This window comes from Cricetulus griseus, chromosome 2 (genome assembly GCF_003668045.3).
Source record: "Cricetulus griseus strain 17A/GY chromosome 2, alternate assembly CriGri-PICRH-1.0, whole genome shotgun sequence".
In the NCBI taxonomy this organism is placed as follows: Eukaryota; Metazoa; Chordata; class Mammalia; order Rodentia; family Cricetidae; genus Cricetulus; species Cricetulus griseus.
In genome coordinates this window covers 274,832,960-274,851,470 of record NC_048595.1, presented here as the reverse complement: position 1 = coordinate 274,851,470, position 18,511 = coordinate 274,832,960, and the positions used below count along the sequence as shown (strand labels likewise).

The following is an 18,511-nucleotide window of genomic DNA, read 5'->3' as shown; positions in this document are numbered from 1 at the left end:
CATTACAGAGTTTCAGTGTAGAAGTGGAGGTGAGAATGTTCTGAAAGCTGTAGACGTGAGAGCAGAAGAATTTTGGAAGTTATTTCTTATCTTGAAGATGTAATTAAGCACATAAGTGAGCAGAAGGGCTGAGCTTTCTCTCTGTGGTTTCTCCTTGTTGGGTAAAGTTTATATAAACCCAGGGTAGATCTTTGTGTTCTGGCTGGTCTTAGAGGCATCACTTGAGAATGTGTTTGTCCTGGGAAGTCTTTGCAGATTTCGAAATACAGCAACAGTGTTGGACTTCCTGCTACCAGCTCCCCGCCCCCTCCGTGCATCCTGCTCAGTTCCTCCTTCCCACGTGGTCCCTTGGGCACCCTGCTGACGGTGCCTAATACACTGTACACCCTTGGCTTAGGTCAGGGAAGTCCTCGGGCTCTCCTTGGCCCTTGGCCCATGTAGAAGGAGATTTCTACAGAGAACAATCTAGGGAAGTGGGTGTGGGAGGACACACACAGACGTGTTTATACACACATGCGCATGCGCCTACCTACTAGTTCTTTTCCTGTTCTCAAAGATACTTACGGACTGACAGCTAGACAAACCACACAGTCATATGTAAGGGCACAATGTGTCGTAGCCTGAAGAAGGGGAGATAGTTGTAGAATTCATGCAGTAAGTTGAAGGGATGGAATTTATATCTTGTTTGGTCTTTTCTGTTCGTATGTTTTTAAAGCAATTATTGCAAGCGACTGGCACAACAAAACAATTTTCATGCAATTACCCATATTATTAAAATTACATGGATGAATTCAATTGCATTTATATAACTTTCAATTTTGAAGAAATAGAAAGGGTAAAGGAAAGAGAGGATGGAGGGAAAAGGATGTCCTATATAACCCTACATGTGCACAAAGAGTGTGAACACAACTATAATCCAATGTTCACTAACTGGTTGGTCCTTTAACCACCATACATTTCTGAGCTTCTTTTTTATTCAGGCTGATCAGTAGGAAATGTAACGGACTTGATTGAAGACTTGCAAAATTTTAAATAAAGTGTATTGTGGGAAACCAGCCAACATAAGCAAGTTTCCTAAAATTATAGAGTTCCTATGAAAAGTACATTTATAAGGTGAATATTACATACATATTTCCCCCATGATTTGTCTTCTGCTTCTTTGGACCCCATTTTATGTTGAGCTTGTGAGAGCTCAGTCTAGGTCTCAGGAGAACAGCAGAGGGAAACAGGTGGGCTTCTGGAGAAATCCTCATGCACGAAGTTTCACTCCTGCAGCCTTGTGATTCCCTTCTCTGTGTACACAATGGACAAGGTGCTTGCTTCCCTCTAAGGTCTTAGCTGAAGGCCTGGACAGATTGGCCAGTGTGCTTGTCTGTGTGTCCAAAGACCATCTTTGGGGATTCCCCTACCTCTCTCTGGAAGCACCAGTAAGATGCTAGAACCAGTGGCTGAGCTCAGAGCTGAGGACTCTTAACCAGAGAGTTAGAGACTTAAATCCAGACTCTTAGAGTTTATTTTCATTCTTATTATCTTCTCCTTGTCTCACTTTCATCATTTCCTATTTTTCTTCAGTGAATGACAAGTTTGTGTCTTGCAGGATTTATCATTTTTATTTTAGCTTGTTTATGTTACATAAGAAAACACGGCCTTCATTTCCTCCTTACTTGCTTTGTAGCACGGTTTTGTGAATGTTTGAAGTGCAACATGCTGGCAGATTCACCTCTATTTTACATAATCAGAAATTCAGATTTAATCAAGAGGCTAGGGGCCTTTGTTATGGGAATCTTAATCTTTAATTCATTCATATCCAAAGCAAATAAAAATCTGTTTTATGATATAAGCACAAGTGGTAATAATTTTCATTATGCCAACCAACAATAAACTTAAGAGTTTCATAGTGAGTGAACATTAACAGGTTTTTTTTTACAGTGACTAAAATATTTGAATTAAATTATTCATTTTGAAGCATATTAATATTTTAAGAACACCCCAAAACAGATTTGGAATGTTTTCTTTTTAACTATGGTGAAATGTTAATGTGGATTTTGAATTTGAGGAAGAAAAAAATAATTTCATTTTGACATTATTTCCTTAAAAATTATGCATTTGTGCCTGCATTATCTTTTAAAACACCACATCTTCTTGCATGTTATACATATGACTTTGGAGAAAAGAAAGGAACTAGCCTGATATGTGTATCTAGATCTTTCATTCATTCATGATAGGGGTTGGTCAATTATTTTTGTTTTTCATTTTGCAAAACACATCAGTGTAACTGTGTTGTTATGGCAGCTAAGCAACATATTAAAAATGGATGGGTAGAAGAGGAGAGAACTTCCCTATCGGATCTAGAAACGTGTAAGAAATTATCAAGTAACTATAAAATCCTCTTTGAACATTTGCATGTCAATGCATATAGCATGATAGAATATCTAGAACCATAAGTGTATTTCATTAATTAATTTGTTTATTCGGAGTTCTTCTGGGGGAGAGGGTTGGTTTCAAGTAGCTTAGGGTAGCCTTGAGCTCATTGTGTAGCCAAGGATGGCCCTGAACTCCAGAGGGTCCTGCTTCCACTAACCAGGTGCTGGGATGACAGGCATGATGTACGCTGAACCTTTGCCCGATGACAGACACAAACTTAAAGTGCTTTGGTTACTTGACAGCTTTTCTCTGAGGTTTACTGCAAATGCAGCTACACAAAGTCTGGATACCAACTTTTTACCCCTAAGTTACCTGAACATATATGTAATGGGGGATCTTCTAAACTAAGAATTAAAAAATACATGACATTTCCAAGAAGCCAAATTCAGATGTTGGAAAGACTTCTAAGTCAAGTGCACAAAACCAAGTTTGGGTTTTTGAGGAAGTGTTATTTTCAAGAGGCATTCTACAATGTGCAAGGTGGAGGGTGCACACTCTGTCCTTTCAGGCTTTCCCCTTAGAATTCAGAAATGAACTAGTGAGCAAAGAAAAACTTGAAATACATCTGAAGGGGGCTGGAGGGATGGCTAGGCAGTCAAGAGCATTTCCTGCTCTTCCAGAGGACCCGAGTTCAGACCTAGCTCTTTGGGCTTCCTTAGGCATATGTGCAAGTGTACACACACAGGTATGCATGCATGCAGACACACACACAGATGCACTCACACATACACACATGTACACACATAACATATTCACACATATGCAGAAATGAAAAAATTTAAATATATGCACTATGTATGTATTTGTGTATCTGAGCCAAGTATGATAGCATATTCTTTTAATCCCAGTACTTGGGGGGACAGAAACAGGTATATCTCTGTGAGTTCAAGGCCAACCCAGACTACATATAAATTTCCAGGAAAGTTAGTGATAAACAGTAAGACCTTGTCTCGCTTTCGGGTCTTGGATCTAAGATGACCAAGAAAAGACGGAACAACGGGCGAGCCAAAAAGGGCCGTGGCCATGTGCAGCCGATCCGCTGTACGAACTGCGCCCGGTGCGTGCCCAAGGACAAGGCCATCAAGAAGTTCGTCATTTGGAACATCGTAGAGGCCGCTGCTGTCAGGGACATATCCGAAGCCAGCGTCTTCGACGCCTACGTTCTTCCCAAGTTCTATGTCAAGCTGCATTACTGTGTGAGCTGTGCTATTCATAGCAAAGTAGTCAGGAATCGATCTCGGGAAGCCCGGAAGGACCGAACACCCCCACCACGATTTAGACCTGCTGGTGCTGCACCACGACCGCCACCAAAGCCCATGTAAAGAGATGGCTTCAAGAAGACAGAAGAAAAGAAACGCCTTGGAAAAATAAAATGAGCCTTTATATTTCAAAAAGAAAGAAAGAAAGAAAGAAAGACCTTGTCTCAAAAACAAAATAAAACAAAACTACTCTCTCTCTTTCATGTGTTGTGTATATGTGTATATATGATGTTCATTACTTCATTTTAAATGTTTGTTAGAATTAAAATAACTCATTTCTACTTTTCATATGGTATATTTTACATGTACAGGTTTGAAACATTTTGGAAATCTGATGAAAAATTTAAACTGAAAAAAATTAATTCATTTTAATCCTGGCACTGTGAGTTATTCTTCAGAACAGATGCAATTAGTTAATGTTTTCAATGTTTTTTTTTTAAATGATCACATTATTACTGAGGATTTTTCTTAAGATGTTTAAGGGAATTGAGTCAGGAAGTGTTCTTTATAATTTCAATAATGGTCAACAGAATTGGATACACTTAGAATTGTATATTTAATAATATAAAATAATATAAGGATCTATATTATTTTATTAGGTTCTATTTCCTAATGTTTTCAGAGCCTTTATAATCATGGCTTTGGGGGGCTGCATATCAATATCTTGGCAGCAATGTCAGCTCATAGGGCTGGAGAGGAACAGTCATTAACTGGAAAGGACATTGAATTTCCAGGAAGCCAAGGTTGCTGCTCTGCACTGACAGTAGCTTACAGATCTTGACAAGGTGCTCACTCATCTCTTCTCAGGTCATCACTCAGCCTTTTGATATGTGTGTGTGTGTGTGTGTGTGTGTGTGTGTGTGTGTGTGTGTACATATACCTCTCTCTCTCTCTCTCTCTCTCTCTCTCTGTGTGTGTGTGTGTGTGTGTGTGTGTGTGTGTGTGTGTGTGTGTGTGTGTGAAACTGGACTTCAGGGTTGGGAAAATAGTTCAGTGGGTAGGAATACTTGCTCTGCATACCTGAGGGTCTAAGTTTGAATCTCTAGCCCTGCATAAAAAATTGGCTATGTAACCCCAGCACTGTGAATGAGGCAGAGGCAGAGGATTGATAGCACTTGCTGGTTGCTAGCCTAAATCCTTACTCAGTGTGAGGAATAAGGTACAGAATGATGAAGCAGCATACCTGATGCCATCCTTGGGGGTTCTACTCACGTGCACACACACACACACACACACACACACACACACACAATGGGTTTCACTGTATATCTTCAAAATCTCTAAAATTCCTTCTGTGTTTGAGACAAGAAAGTCAATACTCCTTTTACCAAAATTTATTACAGATTATTTTGAGCTAGTCCCTCAATCTAGACGACTAAGAAAAGTCTTTCCCCCAGGCTTTGAAATATAAAAGAGACAATTCTATTCAAAATAGTCATGTGTTCATTAAGTTGTTAAAATGCTTGGTCCAAGATTTGTTTGAGTAACAGATGATGCCAGAAATATGAAATGATGGTTTTGGTAGCCTGCTAGGCCCCCATTGGCTTTTGTTGCTGGACAAAAGGATACTTGTTTTAATAAATATGTGAGGTGTGAAGGTGAGGGAGTACATGGCAGCCAGGAACCTGGCTGGAAGAGAGATGGAACAAAGATGAATGAGGGGCTCAATTAAGTCCTCATTTTTGCCTGTAAGTAACAATGGTATCAGAATTCAGCTACAGACTACCTCCATACTTACTCTTGTACGTGTTCCCACTCGAGGATCAGCTGTGGTTTAGTGTCCAGCTAGAAAGCAGTGGTAGCTGCCCAGAGGTGCAATGGGACACATGTGTGTTGCCTCCTTAGTTCCCCTGCCTGGGGCTGAGGGATCCTGCTACAAGGGGGAAAACCCGGATGGAACTTACTTTTTGACAGCATTGGAAGAAGAGAAAGGACTGTAAGCCAAGCTAAATTTAGGTCTTAAGAATTTGTAACTGGGGAGACAGTCCGAGCTGGCAGGATTTGTTTGTTGGTCATCAAGTATAAGGGTTCAAGTGAAGAGTCCCCGACATTTTTTAATTTAATCAGCAATGAAATCTTTATCTATAAAGACCATGAAGTTTCTAGTGATTTCTTCTTAGGTGTTCAAGTTGTAGGTGTGTTGGGAATAATTTTCTGGCTCCTTTTTATTGTTTTGAGCATCAATTAAATCTTCATCAAATAAGGAATTTGAAATATCCTGTTAGTGTATTTTATGTGGGTCAGCTTGACAAGCTTGCTCACTTCTCATTGTTTGAAGCTTTAAATGTTAAGCCAAATGACTCTTTTTAGGTTTTGTGTGTGTGTGGGGGGGTACTTTTTATGTTTCGGAACATAAGAAGATACATATGCCAAGGTTCTCAGTTATACTATTCCCAGTGACCTAGAAGATTTAAAATAATTCCAGGAATGCAGCTCAGTGAACAGAGTGCTTGCCTAGCACTCTGGAAACTTGGGTCCCATCCTTGGCAGCCTATAAGCCAAGCATGGTGGCCCATGCACTCTGAAGTTCAGGGTCATCCTCTGCCATAGTGAGTTTGAAGCCAGTCTCAGATACAGAAAATGCTGTCTCAAAATGGGGGTGAGTGAGAAGATGGCTTAATGAATAAAAGCCAGGCACTGTAGCCTATGTCTGTAATTCCAGAAGTCCCATGAAGAGATGGGAGAATTCCCAGAAGCTTAGAGCCAACTAGCTTTATGTATCAGCAGTAAACCAAAGAATCTGTCTCATACAAGGACCAAAATGAGGATTGATACTTGAGGTGGCCTTCTGACCTTTGGATGAAAACTGTACCGTAGGGTACACAGTACTGGTACCCTCATAGTAACGTGTGTGCTCATGTAATGTGTGTGCGCACACACACATAAAACCAATTAAAACTGAAATGTAATTATACTCAAATTATACAAAACATGAATATATTTCATAAAAGTAAAGCATGATAATTGTAAAAGTTTTAAAAACTATTTCAAAAAGTGGTTTAGTAAATATCCAAAATTATACATTAAAAAGAAAGTCTGCATTATAATGAATAAATGAAACATTTTTAATCCAAAATTATTTTAAGAACTCAAGCATACACGCACACACACGCGCGCGCGCGCACACACACACACACACACACACACACACACACACACTAGTAAATTATTCTAACAATTTCTATGTGTCTGTTTAAATGTAACTAAGTCTCAAGCTGTTTTGGTGGAGCTAAAACCATGTACAGACTCAGTCTGAAATGCTGACTTATATGTGACTATAAATAATTAACATCATGTTTCCTGTGGCCAACATCTTTACTAATAGCAGACTAAGAAGGAATGCTTAATTTTGAAATACTCTTCAAGTGTCATGTGAGATTGTTGTAAACACTGCATTAATTCATCAACAACTGTGGAGCCACTGACCAGACAGCACTGAGCGAAAGAAGCAAAGGGATGCTTGGTGTGGCTGGCTTTTGTTAAGCAAGTCTTTTGTGTTCATGCTGGCAGCCACAGCTAGGCACTATGTCCTTTATTTAACTCAAGTATTGGGCTGCTTGAACCTGTGCACTTGCAATCGTGTCTACCTACACACTCTTCAGTGTCCCAGCCTGCAAATCTTTCGGTCACTCATTTCAATTATTTTCTTTTTAATCTGTGCAAAAAGATTAGGCAAAAGGATCCCCCAGGAACCTAAACAGTTGTAGTCGTGGTTTAGGATTATAGGCTCCTGGATGCTGGTGACAAAGGTGGTGATAAACTTTGTGTATTGTATACAGTGTGTGTGTGTGTGTGGTGGTGGGGTTTATGGCACGTGGGCCTTTTAAAGTATGAGACTCAAGGCACGAACTTGTCTTGCCTGGGTGCAGGGCTCTGTTGGCTGTGGGGCATCTGGGCATTAGCATTCTTGCTGTGGGCACCATCTGCAGAGGTGGCAGAGGGCTGCCTTCCTGAGGACACTAGGGGGAGCTGGCACTAGCAGGAGGAAGCAGCAGATGGTGTTGTGACTGGCTGTCAGACTGCCTGTGGGCTCTTTGAAGTTTCCCTCGCTGGAGTCCTAGAAATACTTGGTTGGGACTTTTCAAGGGGGCCAGAGGGCCTGTGTGGGCAGGTGGGGGCTGGAACAGGAATTATAGTTAATTGGGGTTAATGGTGCTACATATGTACTTGCCTGTATGCTAGGAAGGCCTGGTTGTGTCAGTAATTCATTTCTAAGTCAGTAAATGCTCCCTTCTCCTCTGTCACAGCAAAAAGTAAGGGCATTTCTAGAATTTTTTTCCCTAGTGGTTGGAAAGGAGAGGAGTGGGCTTATTTCTCCTTGTGACTATTCTCTACTGAGAAAGAAGGGGTGTGACTCAGTGACTGTAGCTAGGTAGAATTACAAAGGGGTTTATCATTTACCTAGGTTGGCACTCTCACCTACAGATGTACAGAATTCAGTTGAGGAAAAAATAGTTGGGTATCACTAATCTCTAAACCCAATGCTTGCATTCCTGTTTCTATTAGAGTAAGAACCCATGGCAGTAGTTATAGCAGTGTCCATGGCTTTGCTGCCAACAGAGGTCATAGCTCTGTTGGCAAAATGTCTTTATAATGTGGCAAGTAATGATTATGCAGACATTAGACCCGTATATCTCTCATTCATAATTTTGCTTATATTTTTGATGTGACTATCATAGTAATTAAAATGGTAACCCAATGTGTTTTTAGTTGCATAGTTAAAAATAATATACTCTGAAAGGTCCAGAAACATAGATAGGGAAAGAGAACAGAACTGATCTCATGTGTGCATCTAGAGCATTCATTCATCCATCAGCTCATTCATTCAGGATCGGTATTGATCATTTGCTTTTTGTTCTTTGTTCTGGTAAAGGCAAACTAAATACTGATAACCCAATTTTCCTGGGCAGTGCTAAGCAATACCTTGCCCTCCCTTCCTCCTTCTTTCTCTCCTCTCCCCCAGGACTCTTAGGGGAGCAGGCAGATAGGGAGCGCTCAGAGAAGCAGGAAGAAGATCCTCTTCTTTGTGTCCGTTCTCTCTCTTTCCCAAAGCCTACAATCACCAGTGCTTTGGTGGTGTCAGAAATTTACTTCTCCATCAATAAATTCTCTCTCTTTCACTTCTGTAGAAATTGAAAAGGATTCTTCTAGAAATCCATTGGTTGGGTAGGGATGGGTTTAATTTCTCTTTGTGACTCTTGTCTTTGGAGGAAGCAGAAAGAAGGTCCTAACAGCAAAAGGACAGGGATGTACAAAATCAGACAAAATTCCATGTTTTACCCTAAGATATCAATGCCTTATAACTTGGTAGTTACTTGAAATCATATGATAGAAGAGGAATTCAAAGAAGTGTCCTTCCTTTGCCGGGTGGCCTCCTAGCACTTCACCACTGATTTGAGTGTCAACTGAATGGGCACCTTTGTCTTCATCAGTAAATGTTTGACTATGATGAAGGCCACTCACATCCTGGTCTTAATGGCTTCGTTGCACCTTTCATTTCTAGGCCTGGTGAGCTGTGGCAGTCTCCAGCCCTGCTTTCTCCAATGTACCTCAGCATCACATGCTTGTCCTGTGGGAACCAAGAAAATAAACTGTTAACCCCAGATGATTTGATTCAGTTTTAATGGTTGTATTTGACCTTCCCTTGGGATAGACAAATCTTTTCAACAATGCAATGGCTTGCTTAAACTACTTCAGGGACTCTTCTGACATTGTTTCTTTCTGACTTTTAGACGAATGTATGTCAGAAATATCAACTGAAAATTACAGACCAAATGGCTAACATTTGTGGTCACCGAATGGTGCCACTTTAAAGGCCTGAGTAATTCTGATGGCACCATTGCTTCTATCCCCCACTTAACAGACAAGAAAACTGAAGCACCGAGAGGCTAGGTAACTCACCTGATGCTCTGAGTGGTTCATCAAATGAGGGATGTGATTGAAAGCTGAAATTCTGGCTCTGTGCCCATGACCCGGCCAGGATGTTGCACGCTTCTCATTATTACTTCAGAGCTGTACACTAGGGTTTTCCAATCCCTGTTGTACTTTGGTTAGGGGAATGAGTGTATCCATAAGAAGGGAGCCTTTGGATGTTTTGCCATCTCAGTGTCATAAGCCCAAGCAGAAATTCTCCCCCATTTCTCAAATCTGTCTCTGAAAGATTCTGTTGTCACTTGGTTCAAAGCCCATTCCGCTTTGTTCCCTTTCTGTATGAGGGTAGGAAAAACAGATTCTTACCCCAAACTCTAATAGTATGGGAAAGTGCTGGATTTAGACTGTCTCTGTATTTCAGGGATATGACAAGGCCTCAGCCTTTGCTATTGAAACCTCCTAGTTTCAATAGCATTAGTAGGTACACTTTGAACAGTTCTGTCTACATTCCTGTGTTTTAGAGGGAAAATAATTTGCCAGTGTTTATCTTCTTGAACACTACTTGACATTTTGTCAACTAGTTAAAAAAAAAAATCTGAAAGTCTGAGTGCTGGCTGAGAAGCCAGGCTTGCTAGAACTAGTCACCCAGATGGCCAGGCTGGGTGACAAACCTGCTTTAGAGATGCTCCATGGTTGACACGTGCTGCTGTGAGGTGTGCCGTTTCCCTTGTCTGTGCCAGGCATGCACAGCGTATTCCTTCACAGACTGAGACAGATGGTACAGTGCAAACTAAAATGATGAGGGAGGAAAGAAAGGTTCAAAAGAAAAGTAGAGAAAGGGTATTTGATTTTCTAATTCCCATTTTGGAAGTGACTTCAAACTCTGGTGGTTGACCAACGCATGTAGTGTGGTTCTAATACTTGAATCCCTTAGTGTCTGCTTGAATAGATTGGAGTACTCAACTCGGCAGAAAGCAATCTTTTCCTTCATGGATATTGTCCCAAATTTCATGGGGTTGCCTGCAGGTCTGGAAGATTCGGGCCATTGGAAGACATCAAAGATCGATCCGGATTTTTCAGAGCGATGCTTCCCATATCAGACATATCAGGAAGCAGGGAAATGGGCTGACTTTTATTTTTATGCTAGACTATATATCTCTACACATACGCATATCAGTGTGTGTGTGTGTGTGTGTGTGTGTGTGTGTGTGTGTGTGTGAAGCACAAGTGCCTGGCAAAGTAGCTAGCGGTGATAGGGATAATTAATCAGTCTTCGTACAGCTGCTTCCTGACATTTCTGCAAATTGTTGTGGAAAAATTAATGAAGGTTAAATCAGTAATGGTTTCAAGCTTGGCCAGTGGAAAGTATGACAATGTTTCCATCAGCAAGTAAATTGGGCTGCTTTTTTTTCTTTTCTTTTCTATAGGGGAAGTGGTATGATGTGCGTTCTCCACAGGAAATGGAAAAGGGCAGCCGAACTGTGTGCTGTGCAGGTATGCAGGAGTGCTCCAGGAGTGCTCCAGCGGGCTGCCATTGATTGACACCACTTATTTGCCTCTTGTGCCGGAAGTGTTGTACTGTCTGTAGAACAAAAAAAAAAAAAAAAAAAAAAAAAAAGAATGCTTTAAAAAAAAAAAAAAAAGCCAGTGAAGTTGGCCTTGTGCTGACCTGCCACCTCATAGAGGCTGATGCCCTGTGAATATGAACTTCGGGAGCCAGAATGTGGAATTTATGACAAACAGAAAGTGAAACTCACCTACCTCAGTTTATTTTTCAAGCTGAAGGTAGTTCAGTACAGGCCCTGTTCACATCCTGTGTAACCCTATGGGATTTTCCCCGGCATTCGTTAAAAATTTTCCCATAGGGTCACACAGGATGTGAATTAAGTAAGCACTCACCAGGCCTGATGAAAAGGAAATTAGCCCTCTAAACGATCCTTTCACTTTTAGCATCCTGTCCTTATTAGAAATGTGGGCAAGGGTCACTTGAGTGTCTTTTCTCAAGTCATTACATTATTAATTGGAATATTAATCTTCTGCATGACGCATGAAATGCATTTCCTTATATAAGAAACTAAACCTCTCGTGTGCGTGTGCACATTTCATTCATGTTTGGGTTGTATGTATGTGTTAGGGGGTGATGGATGTATGTGTGTGTGCCTAGGAATGTGGCAATCAGAAGGCAACCTCAAGTGTCATACTCCACAGCCAGCCATCCTACCTTATTGAGACAGGGTCTCTCATTGACACTGACATGTCACTTAAGCTGCCCTGCTTCAGTTTCACCATCTCTAAATTGGTGGCGGTGGAGAAAATCAGTCATTATAGCCTGGCAAATAACCCAGCCTCAGCATCTCTCTCTACTAAATACATCTATCTGTATCTGTATTACCTATGTGTCTGTCTATATCATTTCCATCTACCTATAGCTCTCTTCAACTTTGCTTTAAAATGCAGTTCAAATGTCACTTCTTTGCATATCATGTTTGCAGTTCCTCAGGGCAGATCTCCTCTACAATACACACACAAACTTTGTCCTTGGTGTTCCTTTGTGGGTTGACATACTTCTTTACTCTTACATTGTGTTGGCTGTCACCATTCACAAGGAAAAGTGTAGTTAGTGATGCATACCATTGCTGGTAAAACTGTATTTACCTGTGTGCACATACTCAACGTTAAGTCCAACTTTGTTCTGATGACATCAGGGTGCTTCCTGAGTGTTGCTGGGAAGCGGTTGGTGTCTGCTAGAACCTAGGATTTAGGTCTGGATTGGGGTTGTTCCTACATGGTAGCTGCCAGTCATCACTGAATGAACAAAATACTAGTATACAGGAAGGATGAAGTTAGTAGGAGACTTGAGTTCTGAAAGTGTGTTTTCTACCTTTGAGCCACACCCCCAATCAAGCATCTTTTGCAGGGAGGGGTAGAGGTACACACCTATGTGTGTAGAGTTCAGAAGACAAACTCAGTGTCATCTACCTTTCTTTTTTGAGTAAAGGTTTCTTGATAGGACCTAGTGTTGTAGAATATTATTTAAGGTGTGTGACTTTTGTTTATGCTGTACTTGTTTAACTCTGTGAGGCTATGAGTCTTTGCCTAGCTAAAACACCCAATGGTCCTAATAAAGAGCTGAATGGCCAGTAGCTAGGCAGGACTGGCAGGCAGAGAATATAAAGAGAAGGTGAATTGAGGAAGAGAGGAGGATGTCAGGGGCCAGCCATACAGAAAGACATAGAGTAAGATGGAAAGAAAGGTATACAGGAATAGAAAAGGAAAAGCCCAGAGGCAAAAGATAAATGGGTTAATTTACATTAAGAAAAACTGGTAAGAAACAAACCAAGTTAGACCCAGGCATTCATAATTAAGACTAAACCTCCGTGTATGATTTATTAGGGAGCTGGGTGGTGAGCCCCACAAAAAGCCAAAAGAATTAAAATATCACACAACAACCTAGGGTGCAACTGATTAGGCTAGGCTGACAGACCAGCAATCCCAGAGAACTTCCTGTCTCTGCCATCACTTTCTGGGGATTGAGTTTGGGTTTCCATGCTTATACAATAAACATGTTATACCCTTAGCTATCCACCTAGAAACAAATGCTTCTTTTTTAGCTCTAGCTACCATCACAGTGTGCTCTAAACCCAATATATTTTGGCTAGGATTTTCATGCTGGTTAATTACCAAGTGATTTTTTAAAAATGGGCACTGTTAAATTTCTGAAATATGGAGACATAATATCCAAGTCTTGGGAGAAAATTGAGGTCCCAGAACTTAGGTTCATAGTTTATATTTACTATCTAAGATCAAAGATATTTTGAAGGTCTTTCAAATATGCTTGCTTTTGGATTGTTTCACCCTTTAAATGCTAAACTAGTAGTCTTCAGTTACATTCCACAGGGATTTCCTCTGTTCTCAGACTACAGTCATCCAGCTAATCTCCTCCTCCTCCTCCTCCTCCTCCTCCTCCTCCTCCTCCTCCCTCCTCCTCCTCCTCTCTACCCCATCATTCTCCCATCCCCTTTCCCCTCCCCTCCCCTCCCTCCATTTTTCTCACTCCATATTCCTTGATGCCATTGCAAGAAAGGAATTTAAATAAAAATGTGTCTAGAAGCAGATTGTCTTAGTAATTGAGCAACTTAATGGTGGCAAATTCTTTACTTCGCTGTTGTGGATTAATGGTTTGCAAGCAGTAAATTACGATTTAGAGTCTTGAGCACAGAAAGTGACTTTGAAGCAAGTGAGTCTTGGAGGAGGGGTCTTAGAGCCAGTTTGTGTGGGATAAATGGCAAGCTTGTACACAGGAGAAAAGTGCAGAAGGTTTGGATGGTCCGAGTCTTTGACCTATAGAGAGAAGCTGTGTTCTAATATGCAGAGTGCTAGAAAACTATGAATACAGCACAGGATGAGGTAGTGTGTAGGAGGAGCATAGTGATGGAAAGATCTTCAAACTGGGGCTGAGAATCTGTCCAGGTGCTAAGAGTATTGAGTGAAATCAGATATTGTCAAGAACTGAAATGGGATGTGATTACAGAGGCTTGTGGCTATGCAATGCAAATAAAGAAATTAATTAAGGAAATTCAAGGAAGGAAAAAATACAGGCTAGACATGGCTGAATTGAGGGCAAAGACCAGCAGAATTGGAGATTTTGCTCATTAAATCGTTGTCATGAGCCCTTGGCTCTCCTGAGATGCATAACCACTGTTGTGCTCAGGCATTTCCGAGCCTCGTATCTGCCTGTCAGAATTTTCAAGCCCTAATTTAACATCTACCAGCTGCATAAATATTTCTTTCCCAACAGCAGCTCATAGCAACCTTTCCTTTACTGCACTTGGATAGTACTATTATAAATGCAATGGCACTCAACTTGATCTTCAAGGCTATAATTTACATTTTCATCTGCATGCCTACTTGTCTTCCCAAAGAGATTCCAGACTGATGTAGAATTGCTATAGATATGCTTCTCTAATATCTAAAGCAGATGGCAAGACTTCGATGTATGTACTAGAGACTTAAAGGAAGACTGAGCCTTTGCTAAATCCTCAAGGGATTACTAGATGGGACAAAGGGGAAGAAGTAGAAAACACAGTCCTTATCTTCAATTTAGATTAAGATAATTGAGCAAAGTATTCTGTTCAGGATATTAGCAGTATGGCAAATGTTTGGGATTAGACAATGAATGCTTTGGAATTCTGAATTTTCTAAAACAAGGTTGTGCATGTAACTGGTTAGCACTTCCCCACATATTAGGGTTACACTTATTGTGAACTGGGAGGTCCCAGGACAACTGTCAGGAGTCAGTTCTCTCCTGCCACCTTGTGGGACATGAGAATCAAATTCAGATCAGCAGGCCTTGCCTGGAAAGGCTGTCCCTGCCCATCCAAGCCATCTGACTCATTCCTCTAGGAAGTAACAATATAACAGGAGCCAGTGATCTTGTAGTTGACACATTGAATCTGAAGGCCTTATCCATTCCTGGGATGTTTCCCCCCCACAGCACAGAGCAGTAGCCACCTTACAGCTGCAGCCCAGTGAACATAGGCCAGTTCTCACCCACAAGTGCTCTGTTGCCTTTGACCTTTCTCTTTGAACTCTTCTCCACTATTTTCTCCTTTCTTAATATCTCTTTGGGTTTTAAATGAACACAAGTAGTAATGGGTTTACTTTTGGTATTTCATATGTACTTTCTTTTGGTTGATCTTTCTTCCCTGCTCACACCCCTGGCTCCTCCTGTATCCCCTTTCTTCTTTCAGATTACATACATTCTATTACCCTCCCCTCCAACCCTTCCTTAAACTTCTTTCTTCCCTCCCTTGATCAACTTTCTAGTGTCATGAACTACACACTCACTCCCACATAAATGAACACACACACACACACACACACACACACACACACACACACACACCCCACCACCACCACCACCACCACCACCACCACCACCACCACCAAGACCTGTGAGAGAGAACTTACAGTGTTTGTCTTTCTGAGTCTATGTTACTGTCCTAGCTGGGGTTTCTATTGCTGCAAAGAAATGTGGTGACCAAAAAGCAAGTTGGGGAGGAAAGGGTTTATTTGGCTTACACTTCCACATTGCTGTTCATCACCAAAGGAAGTCAGGACAGGAACTCAAACAGGGCAAGGTCCTGAAGGCAGGAGCTGATGCAGAGGCCATGAAGGGATGCTGCTTACTGGCTTGCACAGCCTTCTTTCTTATAGAACACACCACCCTTGTGAGACCACCCACCATGGCCTGGGCCCTCCCCCACTGACCACTAATTGAGAAAATGCCTTACAGCTGGATCTCATGGGGGCATTTCCTCCACTGAGGCTCCTTCCTCTCTGATGACTCTAGCTCGTGACAAGTCGACACACAAAACCCGCCAGCACAGTTACCTTACATATGGTTCAGTCAGTAAAGTGCCAATAGTGCAAGCATCCGCTCTTGTAAAAACACCCTGTAAAAGCTGGACCCAATGGTGCCTGTCTACAGCTTCAGTACTGGGTGGGACGAAGACAGGTGAATACCTGGAGCTCATTGGCCAGCAGCCTAGCTGAATCAATAAGCCTCAGGTACAATGGGAGAACTGGTCTCCAAACCTAACATGGAAAATAAATGAGGAGGACACTAGATGTCCTGTGGCTTCTACACTCATGTACTTATAAATTCACATGCACCCACATGAACCTGTACATGCAACACACACACACACACACACACACACACACACACACACACACACACACACACAATAGATGGCAAATAATTATTTCACCTATACATTTTCCTGCAAATTTCACAATGTTATTTCTCCTTACATACATAGCTGAAATTGTATTGTATATAACGGTATCACATTTTCATTAATCAATTCATCAATTGAGTCAGGCTGAGTCCAGGTCTTTCCTTTTCTGAATAGAATAGTAATAAACATGGATGTGCAAATTTCCCTATGGTTGAATCCTTCAGCAACATGCCCAGAAGTGGCACAGATGGGTTACATAATGGTCTTGTCTTAGGTGTGTGGTTTTTGTTGTTATTGTTTTGTCTAAAGTGGCTGCCATTTTATGCTCCCACCAACAGTGGATAAGGATTCCTCCTTTACCATAGCATCAGTCACTATCATTTGTTTTCTTTACAATTAAAAAAAAAAGATGTATGAATATGGCTTTTTTGCCGGCATGTATGTTTGTGTAGCATGTGCATACCTGGTGCCCATGGAGACCATAAGGCATCAGATCCCCTTGTGAGCTACCATGGTGGTGTTGTGAGTTGAACCCAGGTTTTCTGGAAGAGCATAGTAACCTGTGAGCCATATCCCCAGCTCCATTATGCTTTTTTTGGAGGGGGGGTTCTAGACAGAGTTTCTCTGTGTAGCTTTGGAGCCTATCCTGGCACTTGCTCTGGAGACCAGACTGGCCTCGAACTCACAGAAATCCACCTGCCTCTACCTCCCAAGTGCTGGGATTAAAGGTGTGCACCACCAAGGCCCGGCCCATTATGCTTTTCTTGATCATAGCCTTTCTGATTGTGGTGAGGTTGAGTCTCAGAATAGTTTTTAATTTTAACTTGTATTTTCTTGAAGCCTAAAGATGTTCAGCACTCTTAAAAATATTTAGTGGTCATTTGCGTGGGTTTATTTTTTATAATTATCAATTCATTTCATTAGTCCATTTGTTGATGGACTGTGTGAGTGCAAGTGCAAACGCATGCCTTTGTGTCTGTGTTTATACAGTTCTTTTTATATTTTAGCTATTAACAGCCTGTCTGAAAGTATAGCTGGCAAAGATTGTTTTCTTTTGTGCAGGTCGTCTGTTTATTTTGCTATAGAGATACTTTGTAATTTCGTGTAACCCCATTTGTCAGCCCTTGGGATTATTTTCTGTTGGAGTCCTTTCAGAATGTTCTTGCTTATACCAACACCTTGATGTGTTTTAGTTTTCCTCTAGCAGTTTCAGCATTTAAGGTTTTAAAATAACATCTTAGGCTCATTTAGAATTGCAGTATAAGAGAGTATCCTATGCAGATGGATACTCAACTTGGCCAGCAGCATTTGTTGAATAGGCTGTCCTATATATTTGAGAGAGAGGGGGAGAGAGAGAGCATGGAGAGAATAATATGGTGCTATGGCATGAAAGGGGAGAGGAGATGACTGGAGTAGAAGGGTGCAGCAGGAAGCAGCGGGATGACGGGATGACTAAGGGAAAAGGATGAACCGAATCAAAGTGTATGTGGTATTTTTGTCAACATTTAGTTAGCCATAGCAATGTGGGCTTATTTCTGGGTAAAACTTTTCTGTTAGCCTGCATGTCTGTTTTGTGTCAGTACTATGGTGGCTTTGTCACTATGGCTCTATAGTATACTTTGGAGTCTAGTATAGTAATAATACCAGCTGTCTTCTTTTTGAGAGTCTGTCTTAGGAGCCCGGCATGCATGGAGTTGCAGGTGTATGCATAAGTGCCCCCATCCTGTGTCATGGCCTTTCTTCCAGTGACCAAGTGCCTTTGTCCCCAGATGGCTAGCCATCCTGAGAGCTAGGTTTCATATTTTCTTCCTTTCTGTTGTTCCTAGGCAAGACAGTAAGTCAGGCTCCTCTTACTCTGTGTGCTGGTGAGGCTCATTCAGGCTCATTTTAGCTTTATTTACTTATTTATGTATTATTATTTATGTATTATCTGTTAGTCTGAACAACTCAAGATGCCACTAGAAATGACTCAATATAGGGTTTAACTTAACATGCACACCTACCCTGGGAACTAGATCTGTGAAATCAGTGTGGAGAGAAAGTGTTAGGAAACATTTTTGTCCCATTGGTGTAAGAATTATTCCTTCCTCCAAAATACTTGCACATTTATAAGCTTTAAAAAAAGTCACATGGTTTGAGTTTAGTTCTGAATTTGTGACACTTAAAAACAATAGCCCTTTCTTTCTATTCCCAATTTGACATTCTTCAAAATGG

The 18,511-nt window shown here is 41.2% G+C and overlaps 2 protein-coding genes across 5 annotated transcripts in view; both read left to right on the top strand.

Moving 5' to 3' along the window:
• LOC100757586 (40S ribosomal protein S26) overlaps positions 1-3,840 on the top strand; it is a 74,369-nt gene extending 70,529 nt beyond the window's left edge. Inside the window, exon 2 of one of the 2 annotated variants that reach the window (XM_035440383.1) lies at positions 3,399-3,840. In XM_035440383.1, the coding sequence (XP_035296274.1) occupies positions 3,399-3,746 (348 nt within the window). In that variant the 3' untranslated portion in view covers positions 3,747-3,840. The remainder of the gene's footprint in view (positions 1-3,398) is intronic. The other variant, XM_035440382.1, reaches the window with a different exon arrangement.
• The window catches only part of Hivep2 (HIVEP zinc finger 2), a 74,752-nt gene that overhangs the window by 6,885 nt on the left and 49,356 nt on the right, over positions 1-18,511 (top strand). The window contains exon 2 of one of the 3 annotated variants that reach the window (XM_035440380.1): positions 10,982-11,048. The exons of the other annotated variants lie outside the window; for them this stretch is intronic. The gene's annotated coding sequence lies outside the window, so the exon portion shown is untranslated. The remainder of the gene's footprint in view (positions 1-10,981; positions 11,049-18,511) is intronic. 3 annotated transcript variants of the gene reach the window in all.